At 42.8% G+C, this 22,868-nt stretch overlaps 1 protein-coding gene across 1 annotated transcript; it reads left to right on the top strand.

The window, feature by feature from the left end:
- The first annotated feature begins 1,885 nt into the window (after positions 1–1,885).
- On the top strand, positions 1,886–18,331 carry CALM2 (calmodulin 2). The gene is given in 6 exon segments (NM_001195640.2): positions 1,886–2,047; positions 7,583–7,613; positions 16,061–16,204; positions 16,296–16,402; positions 16,634–16,769; positions 17,604–18,331. Coding segments are annotated over 6 exon segments (450 nt in total). The 5' UTR covers positions 1,886–2,044; the 3' UTR covers positions 17,633–18,331.
- Positions 18,332–22,868: the final 4,537 nt, after the last annotated feature.

Below are 22,868 nucleotides of genomic sequence, written 5' to 3' on the forward strand. Positions count from 1 at the left end.
ACCGCCTGCGACGCCGTTATCCCATATGGGCGCCGGTTTGAGTCTCCACTATTCCACTTCCAATCCAGCTCCTCACTAATGCACCTGGGAAAGCAGTGGAAGATGGCCCTAGTCGTTGGGCCCCTGCACCCACATCGGAGACACAGAGGAAGGTTCTGGCTCCTGGCTTTGGTCTGGCCCAGCCCAGGCTTTTGCAGCTATTTGGAGAGTGAACTGGAGGATGGAACATCTCTCTCAAATAAATAAGAAGTAAATAAATAAATAAATAAATAAGAGTATCAGAAATGGGCTTGTTAAGCAGGAGGATGTCCTGCAGGAAGTCTTATCAGTAGTAGGCAAGATTTCACTATGGCTTGCTAAAAATGCCATTCACTAGGTTCAAGCTCCACCCACCCGTGCTTTTTTCTGGAAGTTCTAAGGTGCTGACATGGCCCAAGGCAATTCTTTCTGGGTTGATTCTGCCAAGAACCTTCTTGAGGATCTGCACTCCCAGCAGTGAAACCCCAGTTCCTCACTAACTCGCTAGCACTTAGCTGGCTGTCTTCGTGGGGTTCCAGTATCATTCAGCCACCAGCAGCGCCTCCATCCTGCAGTGCCGAAGCGCGCCTCTGGGCCTTTCCTACTATTTCCTTTACCTAGAATTTGCTTCCTTTCCTCTCTGCCTTCTTGCCCACATATGTCAGCCTTAGTTTAGGAGTCCTCTTCTCCAGGAAGGCGCCTTGAAACCTTTCGGCGGAGCAAAAGTCCTCTCCTCTGAGCTTACAAGCCCCTTCTATGGTAACAACTGCATTATTTTCAAATGGAGTGCACACAGCAGGCGCTCACTGCTTGCTAAATATCCTAGGCTACACACATTCTTGCTTATTTTGGGTGGAACCAAGGAGCTTTCGTGGTTTTAAAAAAATACCCATTTATATCTGAGAGGTTAGAAAACCCGAACAGATTTGGTTATGAACAGGAAGTGACTCCTTGTTAGGGGCCTACTCTGCGCCATGGACATTTTATTTTAGATTAACCATAATTTTGGCATAATTCCAATTATTGCAGTATTCTTACCAGACAGGTAGTACTGCCTCCATACAAGCGAGGCTAAAGATTAAGTGACTAATCCAAGGTCATACATCTGCGAGTGACCCAGCCGAGACTCACATCCAGGTCTGACGCCAAGCTCAACTCCTCAGTATCAGGCACCGACCCCACAGTCTCAGATCCTGAGACTTTTTTGTTTTCCCTGACAAATCACCGCGGGCAAGGGAGGCAGGGGGAAGTAACAACGAAGCCCCTTCAGATGACCTGTGAGCGGCTGCATCCGCCCTCACCCAGATTCCACGGGTTTTTGTGAGGAAGTGAAATGGAAAATGTGGCCGCCACGAGGCTGAAACACTAGGCCGAGAAGCCAAACCTAGGGTGCTTCATTCTCGGCGTAAAGTGTTTCCGTCCGCCCCTCAACGGGGACCAGCAAGCCGTGTGTGCGAGGGCGGCGGGGCAGGATGGGCGGCGGAGCAAGGTTCCCCAGCCAAGCGCAGAGCACGCGACTCCGCCGCCTGGCGCAGTTGCCAGGACAGCGCGGCCCGTGCAGCAACGGCACAACCCGCACCGCGTCCCGGCGGCGGCTGCGAGGCCGAGTGACGCATTGCAGGTACGAACCAGCCAATCAGAGGCCGGCTCGCTGGTCCTCGCACACGCGTCGCCAGCACGGTGCTCCTCCGCGCCGCAAAGTAGCGCCCCTCAGGCGTGGCTCCACCGGCGTTTTAACGGCCCGCTGGGGAGTGAAACCCAGTTGCGTCATCAGTATCCCCATTTCCCTTTATCTTTTGCCTTGTTGACCAAGTAACTGTGACTCTCAGGGTCTCGAGGAGAGTTTGGGGGGTGGGGTGGGCCGGGACTCGTTCGCGATGTTCCGTTATCTGGGCTGCGGCGGAGGGATCCGGCGGAGGGAGGTGTTTATGAGGCGCTGGGGGCGGAGGAGGAGAATTAGTCCGTGTGGGGCGAGCGAGCTGAGTGGTTGTGTGGACGCGTCTCGGGAACCGGTAGCGCTTGCAGCATGGTGAGTGCGTCGCCAAGCTGCGGGCGCTCGGCCTGTGGGAGGGAAGGGGCTGCAGCGAATGGACTCAAGAATGGGCACTCTCTTTCTCGACGCCCTCACGGAGTGGGTTTCACCGGAGGGGCGGCACGAAAGAGGCCGGGGGCGCCGGTGACGGTTGTGTCGCAGGTGCTCCCCCACCCCCATTCTCCTCAGCGCGGTGTGTGTGGGGGGTCTTCCTCTGTGTACTGGGGGCCAGGCGCACAGCCCCTGAGGCCGTGAGGTTTGTCCGGGCTCGGTGGGGGAGGATGGGTCCGGGGTTGGGGGCAGCCCGGCACACGGGGGCGGAGAGAAAGTGGGGAGAGGGGGAGCGGGGTCGCGCAGAGCCTGCGGTCCGATTCCGGAAAGGTCAAGCCGGGGCCCGGATTCAAACACCCAACGGACGGTTAGTGCGGGCGCCAGGAAGCGCCTTTGTCCGCTCGCGGCCGCCATGCGCTGAGGGGGCGGGAGGAACGCGCGGGGCCCCGGGGCGAGCGCCAGCGCCGCCGTTGGCCCGCGGGGCCCGCGTGCCGGGGTCTGGGGGCGCGCGGGCGGGCGGGCGGCGCGCAGTGTGGGCCGAGCCCGCGCGCTGCAGGGAGCGGCCGGCGGGCGGGCGGGCGCCGCGCGGGCCCCGGAGCCGCCGCCCCGCTCGGCTCCGCTCGCGCCCCAGCTGCTGCGCTGGCACCTGCAGGACTGCGGAGGTCTCCGCGGCGGCGGCGGGCGGGCGGGGGAGGGGGCCGCGGCGCTTCCCATCCCCCCGCCCCGCAGCGCTCGTCTTCGGGCTTCGTCCATTTTTCAGCACCCGAGCTGGGTGCTGCAGTTTTTTTTCTAAGTGGATTTGTCATTGAAGGAACTGAGCTTTGTGCCTGAGGTCGGGCGTCTCCTGGAAATACACACCTGGTTACGCAGAGCACTGGGTTCCAGCGAGAACCTCAAAGGCGTTTCCTGTTCGCTCGCGAGTGAAAACGGGCTCTGGTGCGAAAGTCGGTCTTGGAGGGGGGCCCCTGCCTCGATCCTATTCCTGAATACGCTCCTGATGCGAAAGCCCCACTGCCACTCGGCGTTCCTTGAAAAGAGCTCGTATTTCCGTAAGGAACTAGCCGGGTGATCTTAACGGACGATTCATTTATACAGTAGAAGCTGTCAAATACTGTAGTGATAGAATCAGTGGGGGGGTGGGGCGCGTGCCGCAGAGAATTTTAAAAAGCATTTTGCTCAAACCTATGACTGGAGCCGCTTGTTCTTGCCTGAAAAAAAAATCTAATAAGGGCGATAATTTGCAGTGCTTCTGCCAAGTGGTTAAGGCGATGGGTGTGTCCAGGAGGCAAGGTGACATCTTAAACAGGAGTTGAGAATCCTTGCCAACTGAAACCTCCAGCCTGCCTGTGTGGGTGTGGGGAGAGTTCACCTTGGATCAAACTGGCGTTTGTTTTTAAGTTTGACGGAATCGTCCCCTCTTGATATTTTAAATTCTGAATTTTAATAAGCAGGTTCAATTTCTCTTTAAGGCAAAAACAGGATGTGCCACAGGCATGTAATTCCACATAGTAAATTTAGAAGAAAAATTCAAATGACGAGTAAGTAATGCAGTTTGTATCTAAAGGCTTACATGATAAGCTTTTGTATTTACCGTTGGCATCATTGATGCTTTGGCATTTTGAAAAATTGGGTTCGGGCAACTTCATAATTACTGGACTTGGAGATTTTAAATGAAGACTTCGTCAAGTTAAAGAATAAAAATAAAAGGTAGAAGTGTAGAATCAGATTGCTTGTATAGCTCATGGGTATCATGTCCATTATAAGGCAGATTGCTTCGAGAAGACTTGAAGCTAGAATGATTAGGTAAGTAAAAGATGTGGAGGTAGAAAAGTTTTATAGAAAGTTCCAGCATCCATAGAATGTAGATGTTCAGTGACAGCCCTAATTTTTATGAAGGCATTTTGTTCCAGTGGTTTTTCTTTTGGTCTAAGATTGCTGTATAGTAAAGTGCTGATCTATCAATTTTTTCTTAACCCTACTGAAATAATTTTAAGACTGTTCATGGGATGGGTAAAACTTCTGTAATTGTAAAAGCATTTCACATATAAACCCTTTGTTGCATCTAAGCATAAGTAGCATATGGGGGAACAGGTGGAAGATAGTAGTTTATATTCCTGTTTATGCCTGTGGATTCATACATTTATTGGATTATGAAGTTGGAAATTATTGGAGATCACTTTTTCCAAGCGTTTCATACCTGCCTAGAAGGCCGTTTAGGAAATGTTTAATAGATAAACAATGCACTCACTTCAGGTCACTCATGTAGTGTGCATTAGTGCCTCTTGGTGTTCACAGATCATCTGTGGTTGCTCAGAAATGCAGATTCTAGTTCAGTAGGTTGGCTGGAATTGTAGAGTATACCAACGCAGAAATAAGGAAGTAAAAACGTCATCTCTCCAGTGAATTAGTCTTCATGTTGCTGAGATACACGTTAATGAGCTTGAGTTTTCCCAAAAGTATAATTCTGGTTGTTCTAAGAAAATGGCGCTCTCGATAGACAGAAAAGCACTAAATTTATTTGTAGTTAGCAAATTGGAGTGCTAGGAAGTCTTTGAAGACTTGCTTTTGGTAGTCTTTAATCTGAATGTTGCTGGTAATATTTAAAAATTTTGAAATTATGAGTAAATAGTAAATACAAAAAATTACTTGATGGAATCTTCCAAACAAGATTGAAAGCTTTCAGGTTGAGGTAACAGTCTGTGCTTAGTTCATTGCTTGAAGCTTATCTAAGATTGTATTTCCCTGGAGGTGGAGAGCTGGACAAGATGGTGTGAGAGCTTTACATTTTAAAGTTTACAGGCAAAATTGGATAGTAAAGTTTTCCTATATGACTATTGCTTTTTCTCCCTAAGGGTTTTTCATCATTCATGTGTTTAAATTTTCCCAAAATCCTTCAACATATTGAGAGAATAAACACCACTGTCTTTTGTGTACGTGAAAAACCCATTCCTTAAGCTTTCACACATAGTGCAGTGCCTACCACACGTTTAGGTTAACATTTTTAGTCTTAAACTGATTTTACCTGCTGCCATCTGTCCCTGAGTTGTACTTTGTGATTTCAGTTTGTGCAAATAAGTTTTCTCAGCTTAAATCAAAGTTAACATGGAACTTTTGTTGTAAAGGGCTTGATGATTTGTGTGGAAATCCAGCTAGTGTGGTTATTTGTTATTGTGGATTCTTTGATTAATTTATGTAGATTGTAGTTTGTGGGACCTATGAGGCTATCCCTTTGTGTATCTTCTCACACTGCACAGTAAACCTTATAAAGGTAGGTGGTGTCTTTCTTGTCTTATTGATGAAGTTGAGTAATATATTCAGGGTCAGTCACGCAGCTATTAAGTAGCAAATCTGGGATACCAGCCCAATTATGACTCAGAACACCATACTTTTTCATCCACTATGAAATGTTGCCCTTCCTTCAGAGGTGGAGTCCTGCAAAAATTGACTAGAAGTAAATTCTCTGTTGCTTTCTTTTAATAACATGGTAGACATCAACTAGGTGGGTTTATGGGATTGTAAATTCGGGGGTGGGCATAGGGATCTTTGGCTGCACCAAGTATTTGTTAGAGAATTGGGACTTGTAGGAGTAAAAGTAGGGTGTTTGGGTTTTTGGTTTTTGTTTTTGTTATAGGTTTACATTATAGTCAAATCAAAGTTGTTGAGCAAGAAAGAAACTTTTTCTGGGTTCTCAAATTTTCTTCCATACCCTAGAGAAAATGTGAGGCTTTTCCATATAGAGGCATTGCATTCTCAGGGAAGTGTTCATTTAAAAAAATGAAATCGGGAGTGTTTATTTTTACCTACAGATAAATGAGCTGATTAATTATAGAGACACTTGACAGCATGTTGGTAGGCATTTTGAATGGACTGTTCCTTGTCGGTGTCCTTCAGTACCATGTGTGTAGATGTTTTATGGATGTATACACAAATAAGCAATGACATCCAAAGGCCACAGGAACAGCAAGGAGCCTGTATATTTTGCAAACATCTTCATATGTTCCAAATTTAAAACCTCAAGGTATTGGATATGTCTTGATACCTTAGTGCCTAGTTAATCCTGGTTCTTTTAGTCACTATTTCTTGTCCTACACCCCATTCCTCCTCAATTTAACCTTATCCTCTGTTTCTCCATCTGTAAGATTGGGAATAATAATACCATTATAAGAGTACTGTGAAGATGGGATAAGATTAGATTGTAGAAAGCGTTTTAGCAATTTTTTTTTCAGGTTTTTTTTTTTTAATTTAACAGAGTTATAGACAGAGACAGAAAGGTTTTCCTTCCATTGGTTCCCCCCCAAAAATGGTCGCCACAGCCAGCGCAGCACCGATCCAGAGCCGGGTGCTTCTTCCTGGTCTCCCATGCGGGTGCAGGGGCCCAAGCACTTGGGGCATCTCCCACTGCCCTCCTGGGCCACAGCAGAGAGCTGGACTGGAAGAGGAGCAACTGGGACTAGAACCTGACACCCATATGGGATGCCGGTGCCGCAGGTGGAGGATTAACCAAGTGAGCCATGGCGCTTGCCCCTTAAGATTTATTTGAAAGGCAGAGTTACAAAGAGGTGAGAGGGAGAAGTCTTCATCTGCTGGCTCACTCCTGAAATGGCCCCAATGGCCCGAGCTGAGCCAATCCAAGGCCGGGAGCCAGGAGCTTCTTCCAGGTCTCCCACATGAGTGCATTGGCCCGAGAACTTGGGCCATCTTCTTCTGCTTTCCCAGGCCATAGTAGAGAGCTGGATTGGAAGTAGAGCATCCAGGACTTGAACCGGTGCCCGTATGGGATGCTGGCACTGCAGGCGGTGGCTTCACCTGCTATGCCACAACACCGACCCCAATGTCTGAAAATTTTTAAAAGCAAAACCAAGTAACTTCTCCATGTGCTATAAAAATATAAACCTTAGATTGGCTTTGGGATTTTGTAAAGTGAGAGAAAATGGATGACTTAACATTTGTAAATGCAGTACAGATGTTCAGAACCCTGGTTTCTTTGCATTTGCCTCACAGGTGAGGGGTAAAATCTGGTAGCTCTTTTTTTGTTTGTAAAATCAGTTTCATGTCAGAATGATGTGTTTAATCATGTGTGAGTAATTTCAACTTGGGATTCCCATTACCTTAATTTTGGTTTCAGTGGGGATTTCTGGGAATAATGCTTAGTCTGCCAGAGGAGGTGAGCTTTAGTTTAGGTATATTTTATAAAGGAAACAGTGTTCCTATTGGATGGACTCTGTCCTTGCTTTAGAATCATTTCTCCATTTAAACTTCGTACTATGCCAAATTTGTATATTTTAAACTTGGAGGCAAGACAGCTAAGATAAACCAGATGTGTGCATTTTCTGTCCACCTGTGTATGTTGCCAGTACTAAGGATTGTTGAGCTAAATGAATCTTATGGTACATGATGAACCTTGAAAATTTTAACTTGTTGCTGTAACTGCTAATCTCCACACTCCCAAGTCCCTAATCTACTTCTTTGATCTCTTTGTAGGCTGACCAACTGACTGAAGAGCAGATTGCAGGTGAGAAATACTCTACTAGATTGTATCCGTTGGATTTTATTACAAATTAAATCACCAGCCTCAGAATAAAATAGTTCTTTGAAATAGGTGACTTTGGTGTGTGTCATAGGTAGTAGGTAACATGAGTGTAATGTAATATGGTAATTCAGCCTGCTTTGGCAGGTGAGACTGTAACCCTGCCTGTGAAAGATGGTATAGGCCTAACTTTAATTAAATACAATTATTTTAGTCTATGTAGATATACTTCAGAGCCTGGTTTGGGGAAAGAGGGCTGTTTTTATGAAGACTTATCTCACAGTAAAACAAATTTGAGTTACTCAACGCTGTAACTCCAGTGTCTTGAAGTGTAGAATCAGAAGATGAACATGTTACCCTAAATTAGCTAATATTTAGACCTTAGAATTGCAGACAGCTCGAACATCACTATGCTGAAATGTACCAAAATATGAAACTTTTTGAGGGTTGATATACCACAGTGGAAAATTCCACAGATGACCTCATGTGTTGGGTTATTGTCAGAATACAGGCCATTGAAAATACATAAAATCACCTTCTGATTATGTGAACAAGGTATGCATGAAACAAGTGAATTTTCTATTTAGACTTGGGTCTCATCCCCAAGATACTTCAGTGTGTAGGTGCAAGTATTTCAAAATCTGAAATCCAAAATACTTACAGTCCTAAGTATTTTGGTTAAGGAATATTCAACCTGTGTAATCAAGTCAGAGAATAACCATTTCTCTAGTGAAAACATCTGAAAGCTAGCCTTTTATATTATTGTGGAGATATGTGAAGTTAATACATAAAACCTGATGTAATTGTTACTTTTGATTTTATTCTAGGACTTTGAGATAGTTCTTTAACTTAAAAATGTTGGAGGAACTTGCAAAAGTTTTCTTTTTTTTGGATTGCAGTGCTGAAATGCTTTTCATGATACTGCTTTGCTACATTAGAACAACACAGTACATTATTAGTGCAGGTGCCAAGCAGTTCAACTGCCATGATTTTCTCAGGGAGCAAAAAGTTGAAAGTGTTGAAGTACTTGAGCTTTTGTTTCCCCCCCATTGGAAGTCAACCCATTTAAGACAAGCTCACACCCCCATAAATGCACAGAAATTTGGAGATACCAGAAATCACTAGCCTCCTTGAATATCATAAATATTATGATAGGACCTCATGAAGTAAGAAGGTATCAGTGTTTTTTTTTTTGTTTTTTTTTTTTTTTTTTTTCTTTTAGGATTTATTTATTTGAAAGGCAGTCAAAGGGAGAGAGAGAGGTCTTCCTTTTGCTGGCTCACTCCCCAAATGGCTGCAATGGCAGGAGCTGGGCCAATCCAATCCAGGAGTCAGGAGCTTCCTCTGCAGGACTCCACTGCTTTCCCAGGCTATTAGCAGGGAGTTGGATCAGGAGTAGGGTAGCCGGGACTTGAACCAGTCCCATATGGGATGCTGGCGCCGCAGGCAGAGAGGCTCAACCTACTAAGCCACAGCACCAGCCCCAGTCTTAAACTCTGACTTTCCCCTCTTAATATACTTTTTCATTTTTCTGTATTCCCGGTCAGATAATGGCCCCCTGGACACAGCACAAAATATTCACCTTAGTTTGGGAAATGTGTTATATAAGGTGTATAACATAAGGTGCCTATCATGTGGTTGATGTACCTAAAGACAGCTCTTAATTTTTTTTTTTTTTAAAGATTTATTTATTTGAAAAGCAGAGTTACAGAGAGGCAGAGAGCAAGCAAGAGCGAGAGAGCTCTTGCATCTGCTGATTCACTCCTCAAATGGCTGCAATGGCCAGAGCTGAGCTGATCCAAAGCCAGGAGCTTCTTCCAAGTCTCCCATGTTTGTGCAAGGGGCCCAAGGACTTGGGCCACCTTCTTCTGCTTTCCCAGGCCATAGCAGAGAGCTGGATCGGAAGTGAAGCACCTGGAACTTGAAAACTCGGGAAACTCTGAATCAGGATATGGTTATCCTAAGAGGCATCTTGCTATGCTAAATGCCCACCCTAGCACACATATTTTAAAAACAAATGTTTGAATATAAGAGGATCAATCTTGAATGATTGATTGCATTTTTATAAAATAATATTTGTGGTTCATAAGAATATCGTCTTTAGGGTAAAATCTTTTCATTGGCTTCCATCATGAAATTAGGTTTCTAGTGGGAGTGGAAGAATAATGTGTTCTTAGATACTCTGCTTATCTTGTCTTTCTCCAGAGCACAGATGTATCTTTAAAATTAATTTTGGCTCCAGATTTTACTGAAGTTTGAGCACAGGAACCAAAACTTTCATGTAAGATAGGGGTCTTTTAGCCTCAGTGCCTTGCCATGTAGTAAGCATGAAATACGCCACAGTGCCGGCATTCCCATATGGGTGTTTTAATCTGGGAAGTTTAATTGCTCATGACTAGTATATCTTAAAGTCTTAAGATCTACTTGTTTTATAAAATATTAAGCTTCATACATAAAATGCAGCATTGAATGTATGCATAAATGCAACTTTTTAAAGCTGTGTTAACATGTAATAATACTACAGATTGGTTTAGAATTTTTTTTTTTAAATGATTTATGTATTTGAAAGCCAGAGTTGCAGAGAGAGAGAGAGAGAGGTCTTCCATCAGATGGTTCACTCCCCAATTGGCCGCAAGGGCCGGAACTGTGCAAATCTGAATCCAGGAGCCAGGAGCTTCCTCTGGGTCTCCCACACAGATGCAGACGCCCAAGGACTTGGGCCATCTTCTGCTTTCCCAGGCCATAGCAGAGAGCTGTATCGGAAATGGAGCAGCCGGGTCTCAAACTAGCACCCACATGGGATGCCAGTGCTTCAGGCCAGGGCGTTAACTGGCTACGCCACAGCGCCAGCCCTGGTTTAGGAATTTCTGACAAATAATTTGGTCTAGGAAATTGGTGGTGTTCAGGTGAAGTTACTAATGTTAAATTACCTCATCTTGAAGAATATCAGTCTAGTTCGGCATCACTAACATGTTAATGACTTTATTATGATGTCTTTAGTTGTTGGTATTTGACATCTAGAGGACTGTGTATGGAGAAAATGTACAGAAGTTTTCTTTTTAACAAATCTGTACTTAAACCTTTATTAAACTTTCAGGGTCCAAATTCCATAGAAATAATTAGTTTATAGCAGCTTATTACATAGTGTCATGCGAAGTTGCACTACACAAGACCTTTAAGGGATTATAATTCTGAATTTTTAAAATAAGTACAAGTTAGTAAGTAGGCATTTGAGCTTTTAATAAACTTATGCAATAAACTAATCAGGATAGGGACTTATGAACCGATAAAACATAGTGTGGTTTTTCAAGTTTTGATTTAGGCATGACTCAAATAAATTTCTGGAGGTTCCTTACATTAATCACTTATGTAAAAGAGATGTTCTTTGTTCTGTGACATTCAGGACCTGGTCTTACTACTGTGTATGTAGGTTTTGGCTCTGGGATTTGTATTTCAAGTCCTTACCAGGAGTTACTCTTTAGAACTATGTGCTTCTATACATAGAGATTGTTTTGAAATACAGTGAACTTAAGTTTGTACTTTGAAGTTTACTCTAATTCACAGTTTCACGGGTATTTCCGGCTACAGTGTGGAAGCACAAGTAGAAATTTGGAATAAACCTTGACCTTTAAGATGTTGTCAATTCTTCCTTCTTGAATGCATGGTTTCTTTTCTGCCTTTTTTTTTTTTTTAAATTCCAGTTCATTAGGATTTACACGTTGCAGATTTTCACCTACTTAGTATTTTTTTTATTTGAAAGTCAAGAGTTAAACAGAGAAAAAAGAGGCAGAGCGAGAGGAGAGGTCTTCCATCCACTGGTTCATTCCCCCGTTGGCCACAACGGCTGGAGCTGGGCCAATCCAAAGCTAGGAGCTTCCTCTGGGTCTCTCACTTGGGTGCAGGGGCCCAAGGACTTCGGGCATCTGCTACTGCTTTCCCAGGCATAGCAGAGAGCTGGATTGGAAGTGCAGCAGCTGGGAATCTAACCAGTGCCCATATGAGATGCCAGCACTGCATGCGGTGGCTTTACCCACTACACCACAGCGCCAGCCCATTTCCTGCTTTTCACTTCTTCCAGTGTACAATTTATTTTATTTCATTAAAGATTTATTTTATTTATTTGAAAGCCAGAGTTACACAGAGAGCAGAGGAGAGGCAGAGATAGAAGTCTTCATCTGCTGGTTCACTCCATAGATGGCCGGAGCTGTGCCGATCAGGAGCCGGGAGCTTCTTCGGGTCTCCTACACTGGTGCAGGGGCCCAAGGAGTGGGACCAGCTTCCACTGCCTTCCCAGGCCATAGCAGAGAGCTGGATTGGAAGTGGAGAAGCAGGGACTCTAACCAGAGTCCATATGGGATGTGGGCGCCTCAGGCCAGGGCTTTAACCTGCGCCACAGCGTCAGCTCCCCTTCCCCCCCCCCCCCCCAGTGCCTAGCTCACTAGGCTAATCCTCCGCCTGTGGCGGCACTGGCACTCTGGGTTCTAGTCCTGGTTGGGGCTCCTCTTCCAGTCCAGCTCTCTGCTGTGGCCTGGGAAGGCAGTGGAGGATGGCCCAAGTGCTCAGGCCCTGCACCTGCATGGGAGATCAGGAAAGAAGCACCTGGCTTCTGGCTTTGGATCGGCGCAGCACGCCGGCCATGGCAGCCATTTGGGGGGTGAACCAACGAAAGGAAGACCTTTCTGTCTCTCTCTCACTGTCTAACTGTAAAATAAATAAATAAATAAATAATAAAAAAAAAAGAAACTCATAAAATACACCCTGCTTCTTAACAGAATTTAGCTTTTAGTTAAATCCTGTAATAGAAAAAAAATGTTGTTAAACACTGGAAATTTATGCACTTTATAGTTGTGATAAATAAAAGGTGCCATGGCAAAGTACTTTCGCAGAGAATGGAAGTATAAACAACACACATATCTAAATATTTCTGTAACATAAGTCTTGATTATATTAGGTGATAGATGCTGTGTGTTCAAACCCTAATTGTTATGTATTTCAGACAGTGCCTCTATATATTCATGGAGTTTTTGTTGGGATCTTGTTGTTGGGGGTGGAGGCCTTAGTAAAATGAAAATGTTGAGCATTTAATCCTGTGTGGGCTGGGGATCCCTTATTATTTTTGTCTTTATGTTGATCTAGATAAGCACTGTATACTATTTTCACAAAATTAATACTAGTGTGATACTAAGCTTTCGAAAGAACCCTGTTAGGAAGCAGTTGTAGTAGTTCAGGCAAAAAATGTTGGGACTTTCAACCAAGATATTAGGTGTAAGACTGAAAAAGATTCAGAAAGTATTTTTTAAAATGATTTGCTTATTCAAGAGACAGAATTGGTTCACTCCCCAAGTGCTCTCAGTGGTGCCCAGCTGGACTGGGTGGGAGCCAGGAATGTAATCCAGATCTCCCACATGGGTGGCAGGAACCTAATGACTTGTGCCATCACTACTGCTTCCTAGGGTCTACATTAGCAGGAATGTTGGACTCAGAAGGCAGAGCTGTTTATCAAACCTAGGGATTCCTATCTGGAACATTGGTGTCTTAGCCACTAGGCTAACCACTTGCCCCTGGGAATCAGGCAGTATTTAAGTTGTAGAATTCAATAGGACTGTCTTGGTTGAAGTCAGTCTGGGGAAATGTCCAGTAAACAGTCAGAAATGGAAGTCATTAGGGGCACAAGCAGTGGTGTAGCATTCAATTTGCTGCTTGGGATTCCTGCATCCTATATTGGAGTGCTTGAAGCCCCATCCTGGCTTTAGCTGAATTCCAGGTTCCTACTAAGTGTACCCTGGGAGACAGCAGTTGATGGCTTATACTTGGGTCCCTGCTATCCATGTGGGAGATTCTGATTGATTGGGCTCCAAACTCCTGGCTTGGGCCTGACAAGATGCTCCTGTTGCAGACATCTGGGGGAGTGAAATGGTGGATGGGACATCTATCTATAGCTGTCTCTGCCTTTGAAATAAAAGTAAATTTTGAAATTTTTTCCTTAAAAAGTTTTAGGGGTGACACTGTGCCTGCATCCCATATGGGTGCAGGGTCATGTCCAGTTTGGATGCTATAGGAAAGTGAGTTTTTTTTTTTTTTTTTTTTTTTTAGATTATTTATTTATTTGAAAGAGTAACAGAGAAGGAATTTTTTTTTTTTTTTTAGGGTTTATTTTTTAAAGAGTTACAGAGAGTTCTTACATCTGCTGATTCACTCCCCAGATGGCTGCAACAGCCTGAGTTAAGCCAAAGCCAGGAGCTTCATCAGGGTCTCCCACCTGGGTGGTGGGGATCCAGGCACTTGGGCCATCTGCTGTTTCCTCAGGCACACTAGCAGAGAGCTGGATCCAAAGTGGAGCAGATAGTATATGAACTGGTGCCCATGTGGTATGCCAGCATCTATGCAGTGGCTTTACCCACCACACCAGCCCCATTAATCTCTTCTCTTAACATTGTTTGCTAGACATAAAATTGTAATACTTCTACATATTCTTAAATTGGGAAGGTAGATAAGTTATTCCCATTGTTAAATGGGGAAATGTTGAAGCACAAAAGATTTAGTAATTTGTCCATATTACAAGCTAGTAAGTAGCAGAGCTAAGACATTTGTAACCCCTTCAGTCAAGTTCCAAAGCCTGTTTTTTAGTTTATGTGCCATATGACCTTGCATACTGAAACAAATGTTGGGCAACTATAGGTGATCATGGCTGAACTTAGCATCACCTGATAAGTTGGATCTGTAATTAATTGTGATCGTAGATTGAAGGGATAAAGGATATGAGTAGTGATGCCTTCAAAAATTTGCATTTGGAAAGTTTGGATTTAGTTGTAGGCTAAGAAACTAGTGGGCAGAATCAGTGGAGGAGTAGTTGAGCCCAAAGAAGAAATAATATGATGAAATAGAGCAGGAATAGACAGGTGGGGAATACTATAGGACTATAAGGAAAGTACATGTTTTCAAACGTTAGCCAAGCTTAATGGTCCTGTGAACTTTGGAATTGCTTTTGTATTTGGTTGCTGGAAGAGTCTAATACCTTTTAGAAAAGATAATAGGTTTGTTATTAACCCAGTGGTATGACCTTTCAAATTTAATCTTTGTTGTTCCTCTATCTGTAAAATAGTGTAGCCAGGTAGTCTGGAGTGTTGGTCAAGCAGCTTTCCATAACCAAAACAGTTTCACAAGAAAAATTTAAGGAATGATGCATTTAATTCTGTAAGCTTGCTGTTTGCATTCTAAAGAAAGATGTAGGGGCCGGAGCTGTGCATAGTGGGTAAAACTGCCTGTGGCTCCAGCATCCCTTATGGGAGTCCTGACTGTTCACTTTGGATCCATCTCCCTCCTAATGTGCATGGGAAAGCAGCGAAATATGGCCCAAGTGCTTGGGCCCCTGCACCCTTGTGGGAGACCCGGAGGAAGCTCCTGGCTTCAGATGAGCCAGCTCCAACTGTTGTGGCCATTTGGGGAGTGAACCAGTGGATGGAAGGTCTTTCTTTCCCGTCCCAGCCCGCCCTGGGGTCTTACTCTTTCAAATAAATAAATCTTTCAAAAGAAAGAAAAATGTAAGATATCTCTGCCTGTTTTCAGTGATATAGCACTTAGTTAAACCTGTACATTTGTAACATTTTTATCTTTCATTTATTTGAAAGGCAGAATGACACAGAGAGGGAGATAAGAGATCTTCCATCTGCTGGTTCACTCCCCAAAAGGCCACAGTGCTGGCCCTGAGATTGTAGGTGCATTAGCCAGGAAGCTGGATTCAAAACAGCAGCCAGTACTTGAACCTGTGTTCTGATACAGGATTCCAGCATTGCAGGTGGCAGCTTAGCACCACAGCACTTGGCCCCTGGACCTTCATATCTTGATAAGTCCATTGTAAACATCATTATGGATTATTTGGAGGTAGTCCTTTCTACCTTTTAGAAAAGGATACTGGCTTGTTAGATATTCTGAAAATAAGGAGCTCCTTCCTGTATAAGTAGATGATTGATTTAGGCAAAAACATGTCACCTTTGAAGTGAACTCTAAATGTGATGGGAATATTATAAATAAAAATACATGTTTGGTGCTGATAGTCTTATTTTTCTATTATCACTATAGATTAGCTCTGTAATTCTGAGTTCTGTTCCACTGAGAAGCTTAAGTGGAAAATAAAGTCCCAGTCATTTGGGACTTTTGATATTTTTTCCTCTTTTAACCTAAAACTATTTTACTTTGTGTGGTCTAGACCTTGGAGATCCCTTTGGGATCTTAAACTACTTGTTAGATCAGTATGAGTGGATACTGGTATCTTTAGCCAGAGGTGTTTGCAATATCACAAACTTTTCCCACCTGATTCTTTAGGAATCAGAAGCCCATTTCAGGACTATCTCCACATACTTCTTTGCTTTGACTTTTTCTTCAGGAGGTTTTTATTGTTAACCTGTGTATTTGGATTGTGATCTTTTAAACAGAATTCAAAGAAGCTTTTTCACTATTTGACAAGGATGGTGATGGAACTATAACAACAAAGGAATTGGGAACTGTAATGAGGTCTCTTGGGCAGAATCCCACAGAAGCAGAGTTACAGGACATGATTAATGAAGTAGATGCTGATGGTAAAAGTCTTTAATAAATTTAGGGGGTGGGAGGATGGTGGAGGGAGTTGAAGAGGTATATATTTGCATTCTAATATTTCCACCATTTCAGGTAATGGCACAATTGACTTCCCTGAATTTCTGACAATGATGGCAAGAAAAATGAAAGACACAGACAGTGAAGAAGAAATTAGAGAAGCATTCCGTGTGTTTGATAAGGTAGGTAATGTATTTCAAAGTTGGATATATTAAATTATAATTTAAGGGTAAATGAAGATACCCAGACCTCTTAATTTGTTTATGAGTTACCAGTACACTTTGTCTAGATCAGCTATTTGTAAATTCTCTTCAACTTATGGATGTCTAAAGTATATTTTTGTCCCTAATGTGAAATTTAGCAAACCTGTTAAATTTCCATAATTTCACTCAAGTACTGGAATTTTTCTCTAGGATGGCAATGGCTATATTAGTGCGGCAGAGCTTCGCCATGTGATGACAAACCTGGGAGAGAAGTTAACAGATGAAGAGGTTGATGAAATGATCAGGGAAGCAGATATCGATGGTGATGGTCAAGTAAACTATGAAGGTAAGTCTTCACTCTCACTGCCTTTTTGCATGCTTTGATTTTTAAGTTAGAAGTACTTGTTAGGTGCCTGATCAAAATTAGCGACTCTCTCCACCCTCAAAGTTAGGATGCTAAACCAGTTATAGTCGTATTTGCTAAGCTTTTGCTATTCAATGTTGTCCACAAATGAGGCAAAATCAACATTACCTTGAGACTTTTTTAGAGCTGTTTATCAGGTTTTACCCTACATAGAATCTACATTTTTAACAAGATTCCTGGCTGATTCATACGCACATTAAAGTTTGAAAAGTGCTATATGCTTGGAACAATGTGGAAGGCTTAAACTTAATCCCAGTTCCCTAAAATGAAATTAAAAGTGACTTTTTTACTCCACTTGAGCTCCCCTACCCTCCTCCCAAAAAGTAGCTGTAGTCTGAAACTGTTTATATATGCTTCAGTTCAAAAGTATCATGCAAAGTTTTTTGGGAATTGAAAGGCTTTCTGGTAAAACCTTTGCCTTGAATTTTTTTTTTCACAATATACATTTAGAAAACAGTGTAAAATTTGACTTTGAAAAACTGAGTTCATAGAACTGAAGTTGTAATATTTATAATGCATCAGGCTTAAAAATCAGGTTTAAGCTATGACAACCAAGAATATTTAAAGCATTAATTGACTTCTTTGTCAGCAATGCTGAATAATTGCAGTTTATGATGGTCTGGCCCTGGTAGTAAGCCAGCTTGCCTCTGTACTTTATAATTTGAGGAAAAAGGGAAATGGAGACTGCTCAGTGAGTAAATGTGATTGGTTTTGTCATTTGTCATTGACTCAACTTTTTATGTACTTCTTTTTCAGAGTTTGTACAAATGATGACAGCAAAGTGAAGACATTGTACAGAATGTGTTAAATTTCTTGTACAAAATTGTTTATTTGCCTTTTCTTTGTTTGTAACTTATCTGTAAAAGGTTTCCCCCTACTGTCAAAAAAAAAATATGCATGTATAGTAATTAGGACTTCATTCCTCCATGTTTTCTTCCCTTATCTTACTGTCATTGTCCTGAAACCTTATTTTAGAAATTGATCAAGTAACATGTTGCATGTGGCTTACTCTGGATATATCTAAGCCCTTCTGCACATCTAAACTTAGATGGAGTTGGTCAAATGAGGGAACATCTGGGTTATGCCTTTTTTTAAGTAGTTTTCTTTAGGAACTGTCAGCATGTTGTTGTTGAAGTGTGGAGTTGTAACTCTGCGTGGACTATGGACAGTCAACAATATGTACTTAAAAGTTGCACTATTGCAAAAACGGGTGTATTATCCAGGTACTCGTACACTATTTTTTTGTACTGCTGGTCCTGTACCAGAAACATTTTCTTTTATTGTTACTTGCTTTTTAAACTTTGTTTAGCCACTTAAAGAAAATCTGCTTATGGCACAATTTGCCTCAAATCCATTCCAAGTTGTATATTTGTTTTCCAATAAAAAAAATTACAATTTACCCAACTGTTGCTCTGAATCTGAGTCATTTGATTAACTTTGGAGGTCTAATCTTGAGAATAAAATGTGAAGCTGGTTCTACCTTGTTATATAGATAAGTATTTTTTTATTATCTGAAATTGTATTTTTTAAAAGATTTATTTATTTACTGGAAAGTCAGAGTTACACAGAGAAGGATAGGCAGAGAGAGAGAGGTCTATCATCCTCTGATTCACTCCCCAATTGGCCGCAACAGCTGGAGCGGCACTGATCTGAAGCCAGGAGCTTCTTGCAGTTCTCCCACATGGGTACAGGGGCCCAAGGACTTGGACCATCTTCTGCTATCCCAGGCCATAGCAGAGAGCTGGATAGGAAGTAGAACAGCTGGGACTCGAACCGGTGCCCATATGGGATGCCAGCATGGCAGGCGGTGGCTTTACCCACAGTGCTGGCCTCAAGATTGTATTTAGTGTTTAAATGAGGGTACTTTTAAATATTCGAATGGGAAATCTAAAAACCTTTTTGTACCTGGCATGGGAATTAGTGGCAGGTTAGGTGGTTGTTCTCTACCTTTTAAAAATCTTTTTTTTAGGGGCTCATGCTGTGGCATAATACGTAAAGCCACTGCCTGCAGTGCCAGCATCCCATATGGGTGCCGGTTTGAGTCTTGGCTGCTCCACTTCCGATCCAGCTCTCTGCTATGGCCTAGGAAAGCAGAAGAAGATGGCCCAAATCCTTGGGCCACTGCACCCATGTGGGAGACCCAGAAGAAGCTCCTGGCTCCTCTGGCTCCTGATTGGCACAGCCCCCACTGTTGTGGCCAATTGGGGAGAGAACCAGTGGAAAGAAGACTTATTTTCTCTCTCTCTCTCTCTCTCTCTGATTCTCTTTCTGTGTAACTCTGACTCTCAAATCTTAGGTTAAAAAATCTTTTTTAACTTCAGATCTTTTCATCCATGTTCACTTCAGCTATACAGAGATGTTAAAACTGTTCAAATCTAGTTGGGGAGTGTCGTCATGGTTTTATTTTCTGATCTTTAAATTGTGCTTTTAAAATTCTATTACCACAAGAGAAAAAGGGACTTTTCAGTTGTACTGGCCTGTGACACATTTCACTGCAAAAAAGGTGGCTTTCGGGGAGTAGACTGGCAATGACTAAGCCTTGTTTTAGTTTTTGCTTGCATTGCTTTCTCTATAATTTAAGCTACTCAAAAGGTAGTTGTGTCAGGGTTTTGCTTTTTAACTACCTTTTAAATACTTAATGAAAGATTTCATAGCAACCAGAGCCAAGGTTAAAACATTAAGTATAATTGTTACCACAGGGTTTTAATTAACAAGGGGACAATTCCTTATTTGGCTTGATACTGCCCCATCTTTGTTTTAATATTGTTGCTCTTTAGTTCTAGAAAATAGGAAACTGGATGGCTAATGGAAGAAAAGAGTGATTAAATATGTTTTAGGCAGAGCAAGGGAAGTTAATAGGCATTAATAACCCTAATAAGGGTAATTATATTGTCACAGGTGAATTAAATTGGAAGATTTTAGATGTGTGCTCTACTGAGGCCCCATTTATTAGACGTAGTGAGTTTGGTCAAAGGGAGATGCAAACAAAGTATTTAGTGGAACAAAAGTCATATTTCTGGTTGTTGGGGCATTTTCTTAGTTTGTGTTTTTTTGTTTGTTTTTTGTTTAAAGATTATTTGAAAGAGTCATACGGAAAAGGAGAGGCAGAGAGAGAAATAGGTCTTCCATCCTTTGGTTCACTCCCCAGTTGGCTGCAATGGCCGGGGATGTGCCGATCAGGAGCCAGGAGCTGCTTCTGGGTCTCCCACACGAGTGCAAGGGCCCAAGGACTTGGGCCATCTTCCATTGCTTTCCCAGGCCATAGCAGAGAGCTGGGTCAGAAGTAGAGCAGCTGGGACTGCAAGTGGTATCTACCTGCTGTGCCATAGCGGTGGCCACATTTTAGGTTTTTAAAACAAGTATGGTCCCTGGAGTTTTAACTGTAGCAGTCTTCAGATCACTGTGTGACCTTGAAGGTCTATTATCAAGCCTCAGTTTCCTTAACCTGTGAAAAGGGTACGGTTTACTCGGCTGGTTTTTGACTTAATGTTTTTGTCTGTTTAAAGAGACCTTCTGTCTTGCTGGTTTCACTCATGCCTGGAACTCATTCTGGGTCTTGACCTGGGAAGCAAGATCCAAGTACTTGACCCATCCATTGCCTCCCAGGGTGTGCATCAATCAATTAGCATAGAGGGACCAGTGCTGTGGCATAGTGGGTAAGCATACCATATGGACGGTTCGAGTCCCAGCTATTGCACTTCCAATCCAGCTCTCTTCTATAGCCTAGGAAAGCAGCAGAAAGATGGCCCAAGTGTTTGGGCCCCATGCACTCGTGGGAAACCCAGAAGAAATTCCTGGCTCCTGGCTTAGGATCAGCCCAACTCCAGCTGCAGGAGCCATTTGGGAAGTGAACCAAGAGATGGAAGACTTTTCTCTCTCTGCCTCTCTCACTCTGCCTTTCAAATAAGTAAATCTTAAAGTTAGCAGGGAACTGGATCAGAAGTCGAGCTGATACTCAAAACCCAGGGGATCCCAGATGGCATGTGGGCATCTTAACACTTGCATTAATGCCTGACCCAACTTGGTTTTTGTCTTTTGTTTTTAAATTCAGTGAAATTATTGAAGGTAGAGTACCTTAGCATATATCTTAACATCTTGGTGTTTGCTTGGTCAGTGTTAACTGTAAACCAGTTAACCCTGAAAAATGAGGATATCGGGTAGTTAATATTAGTGTCTTTCCAGTTTCAGCAGTTTGAAGTTTAAATTTTTTAAACCATTTATTTATTTGAAAATTACAGAGGTAGAGGCAGAGAAGAGAGACCAGTCTTCCATCTGCTGGTTCACTTCCCGAATGGCTGCAACAGCCAGAGCTGGTCCCATCCAAAGCCAGGAGCCTGGAGCTTCCAGGTCTCCCATGTGGGTGCAGGGCCCAAGCACTTGGGCCATCTTCCACTGCTTTCCTAGGCCATAGCAGAGAGCTGGATCAGAAGTAGAGCAGCTGGGACTTGAACCTGTGCCCAAGTGGAATGCTGGCACTGCAAGATGGAGCCTTAGCCCAGTATGCCACAGTGCTGGCTCCTGAATAGTTTTGAAAATTATAAACCAAAAATTACACTTGTGCAGAGTTCCATGTATCTCACACCCAACTTCTCAATAATATATTTTACTGTGTATCCAAAAAGCACACCCAACTTACCCTATTTTTAATCCAGTTTCCTGCTATCACTCTGCCTCAGATTCTTGTGATCTGCATTCTGTGTTCAGATTTTTCTTTTTAGCTTCCACATATGAGAACTTGTGATACTTCCTGTCTGAATGATAATTAAGCACATACTGAGCTGGATTGAAATCTCATTTCCATTACTTCCTGTAAATATCCCGGGGTATAGTTTTAAGGAAATACTTCAAGTCTTAACCAGTTTTAGTTTTGTGCTAGGATTATGGTAATAATTCATCTGAAGATTTTGCTCTCATAATTTTACCAATAAACTGTCACCTTTGCGATTAAGGTGTAATGCATTCTCCTTGAATTTTTGGAAGAAGGTAAGACTTGTAAAGATCAGAGATGGAGCCATTGTTGAGCTCTGTGTACTGTAGTTTTGTATTCTGAAAAATGCCTCCCCATCGGGACCTATTCCAAACTTTTAGGTTACCCTGAAAATAAATCTTAGGCTGCATAACACAGTGTTTTCTTCAGAGGACATTTTGTTTATCCTACATGTTTAATCTATTTTATGGGTAAAGTCCTTGAAATCATTGACCCACGCTGTTTCTATTTTTGAGATGCTTAAACTATTTTCTCAAATACTCTCCTCAATTTCACACCTTGTGTGGGTTTCTGGACTTCTCTGTACTGGCACTGGCACCTCTCTAGAGGGTACCAGTCCCTGGTCTGCTGAGCTAGTTTTACAGGCTCAGCCAAAATAAGAAAATGAAATGAGGCACAGGATGGACTTGATTAACTCCTTATACTGAGACCGAGTTCCCTGAGTGTGAGGACTCTGGTGTTTACCTCCCTCTCAGCCTTCTAATTTCACTATTTTAAACCTGGGGCCTTTTTAGTATTTTAAGAGAAGGGAGATGGAAGTCCTGTAGTCTCTTGCACCTTAAAAGTCACCCACAGGTCACCTGGGGTCTTGGAAGAAATGCAGAATCTTAAGCCTTGCCCCAGAATTAGAATCGAAATCTGTGTTTTAACAGGATCTCCACATACTTGATATGAACATCAGTTTTATAGAGGGGGAAACTGGTCATTTATTCAAATATGTTAATCACCTGTGTGTTCCAAGGACTCAATTTTTAAAACTTGGGTTTTAGTTGTGTTTAAAATCAGGGGAGAGAGTCCTCTAATAAAGATAAGCACACATCCTTTGGGACATGATGGACTAGGCCTAGAGAGATGATTATTGCAAGCAGGTGGCCCTTAAAGATTTGCTGGGTAGTCAAAAAAGGTAGCATTCCAGGTGAAAGCTACATTGAGACGGTAATGTGGAGATGGCTGTTGGGGGTTTGCGAGCGTGGTACAGAGCATGAGGTCTCAGAAGGGATTGCCCTGTGGATGTTGCTTTTGGCCTGAAGAGA

The sequence above is a fragment of the Oryctolagus cuniculus genome, chromosome 2 (genome assembly GCF_051225735.1).
Source record: "Oryctolagus cuniculus isolate XC-2025 breed Fujian yellow rabbit chromosome 2, ASM5122573v1, whole genome shotgun sequence".
Lineage (NCBI taxonomy): Eukaryota > Metazoa > Chordata > Mammalia > Lagomorpha > Leporidae > Oryctolagus > Oryctolagus cuniculus.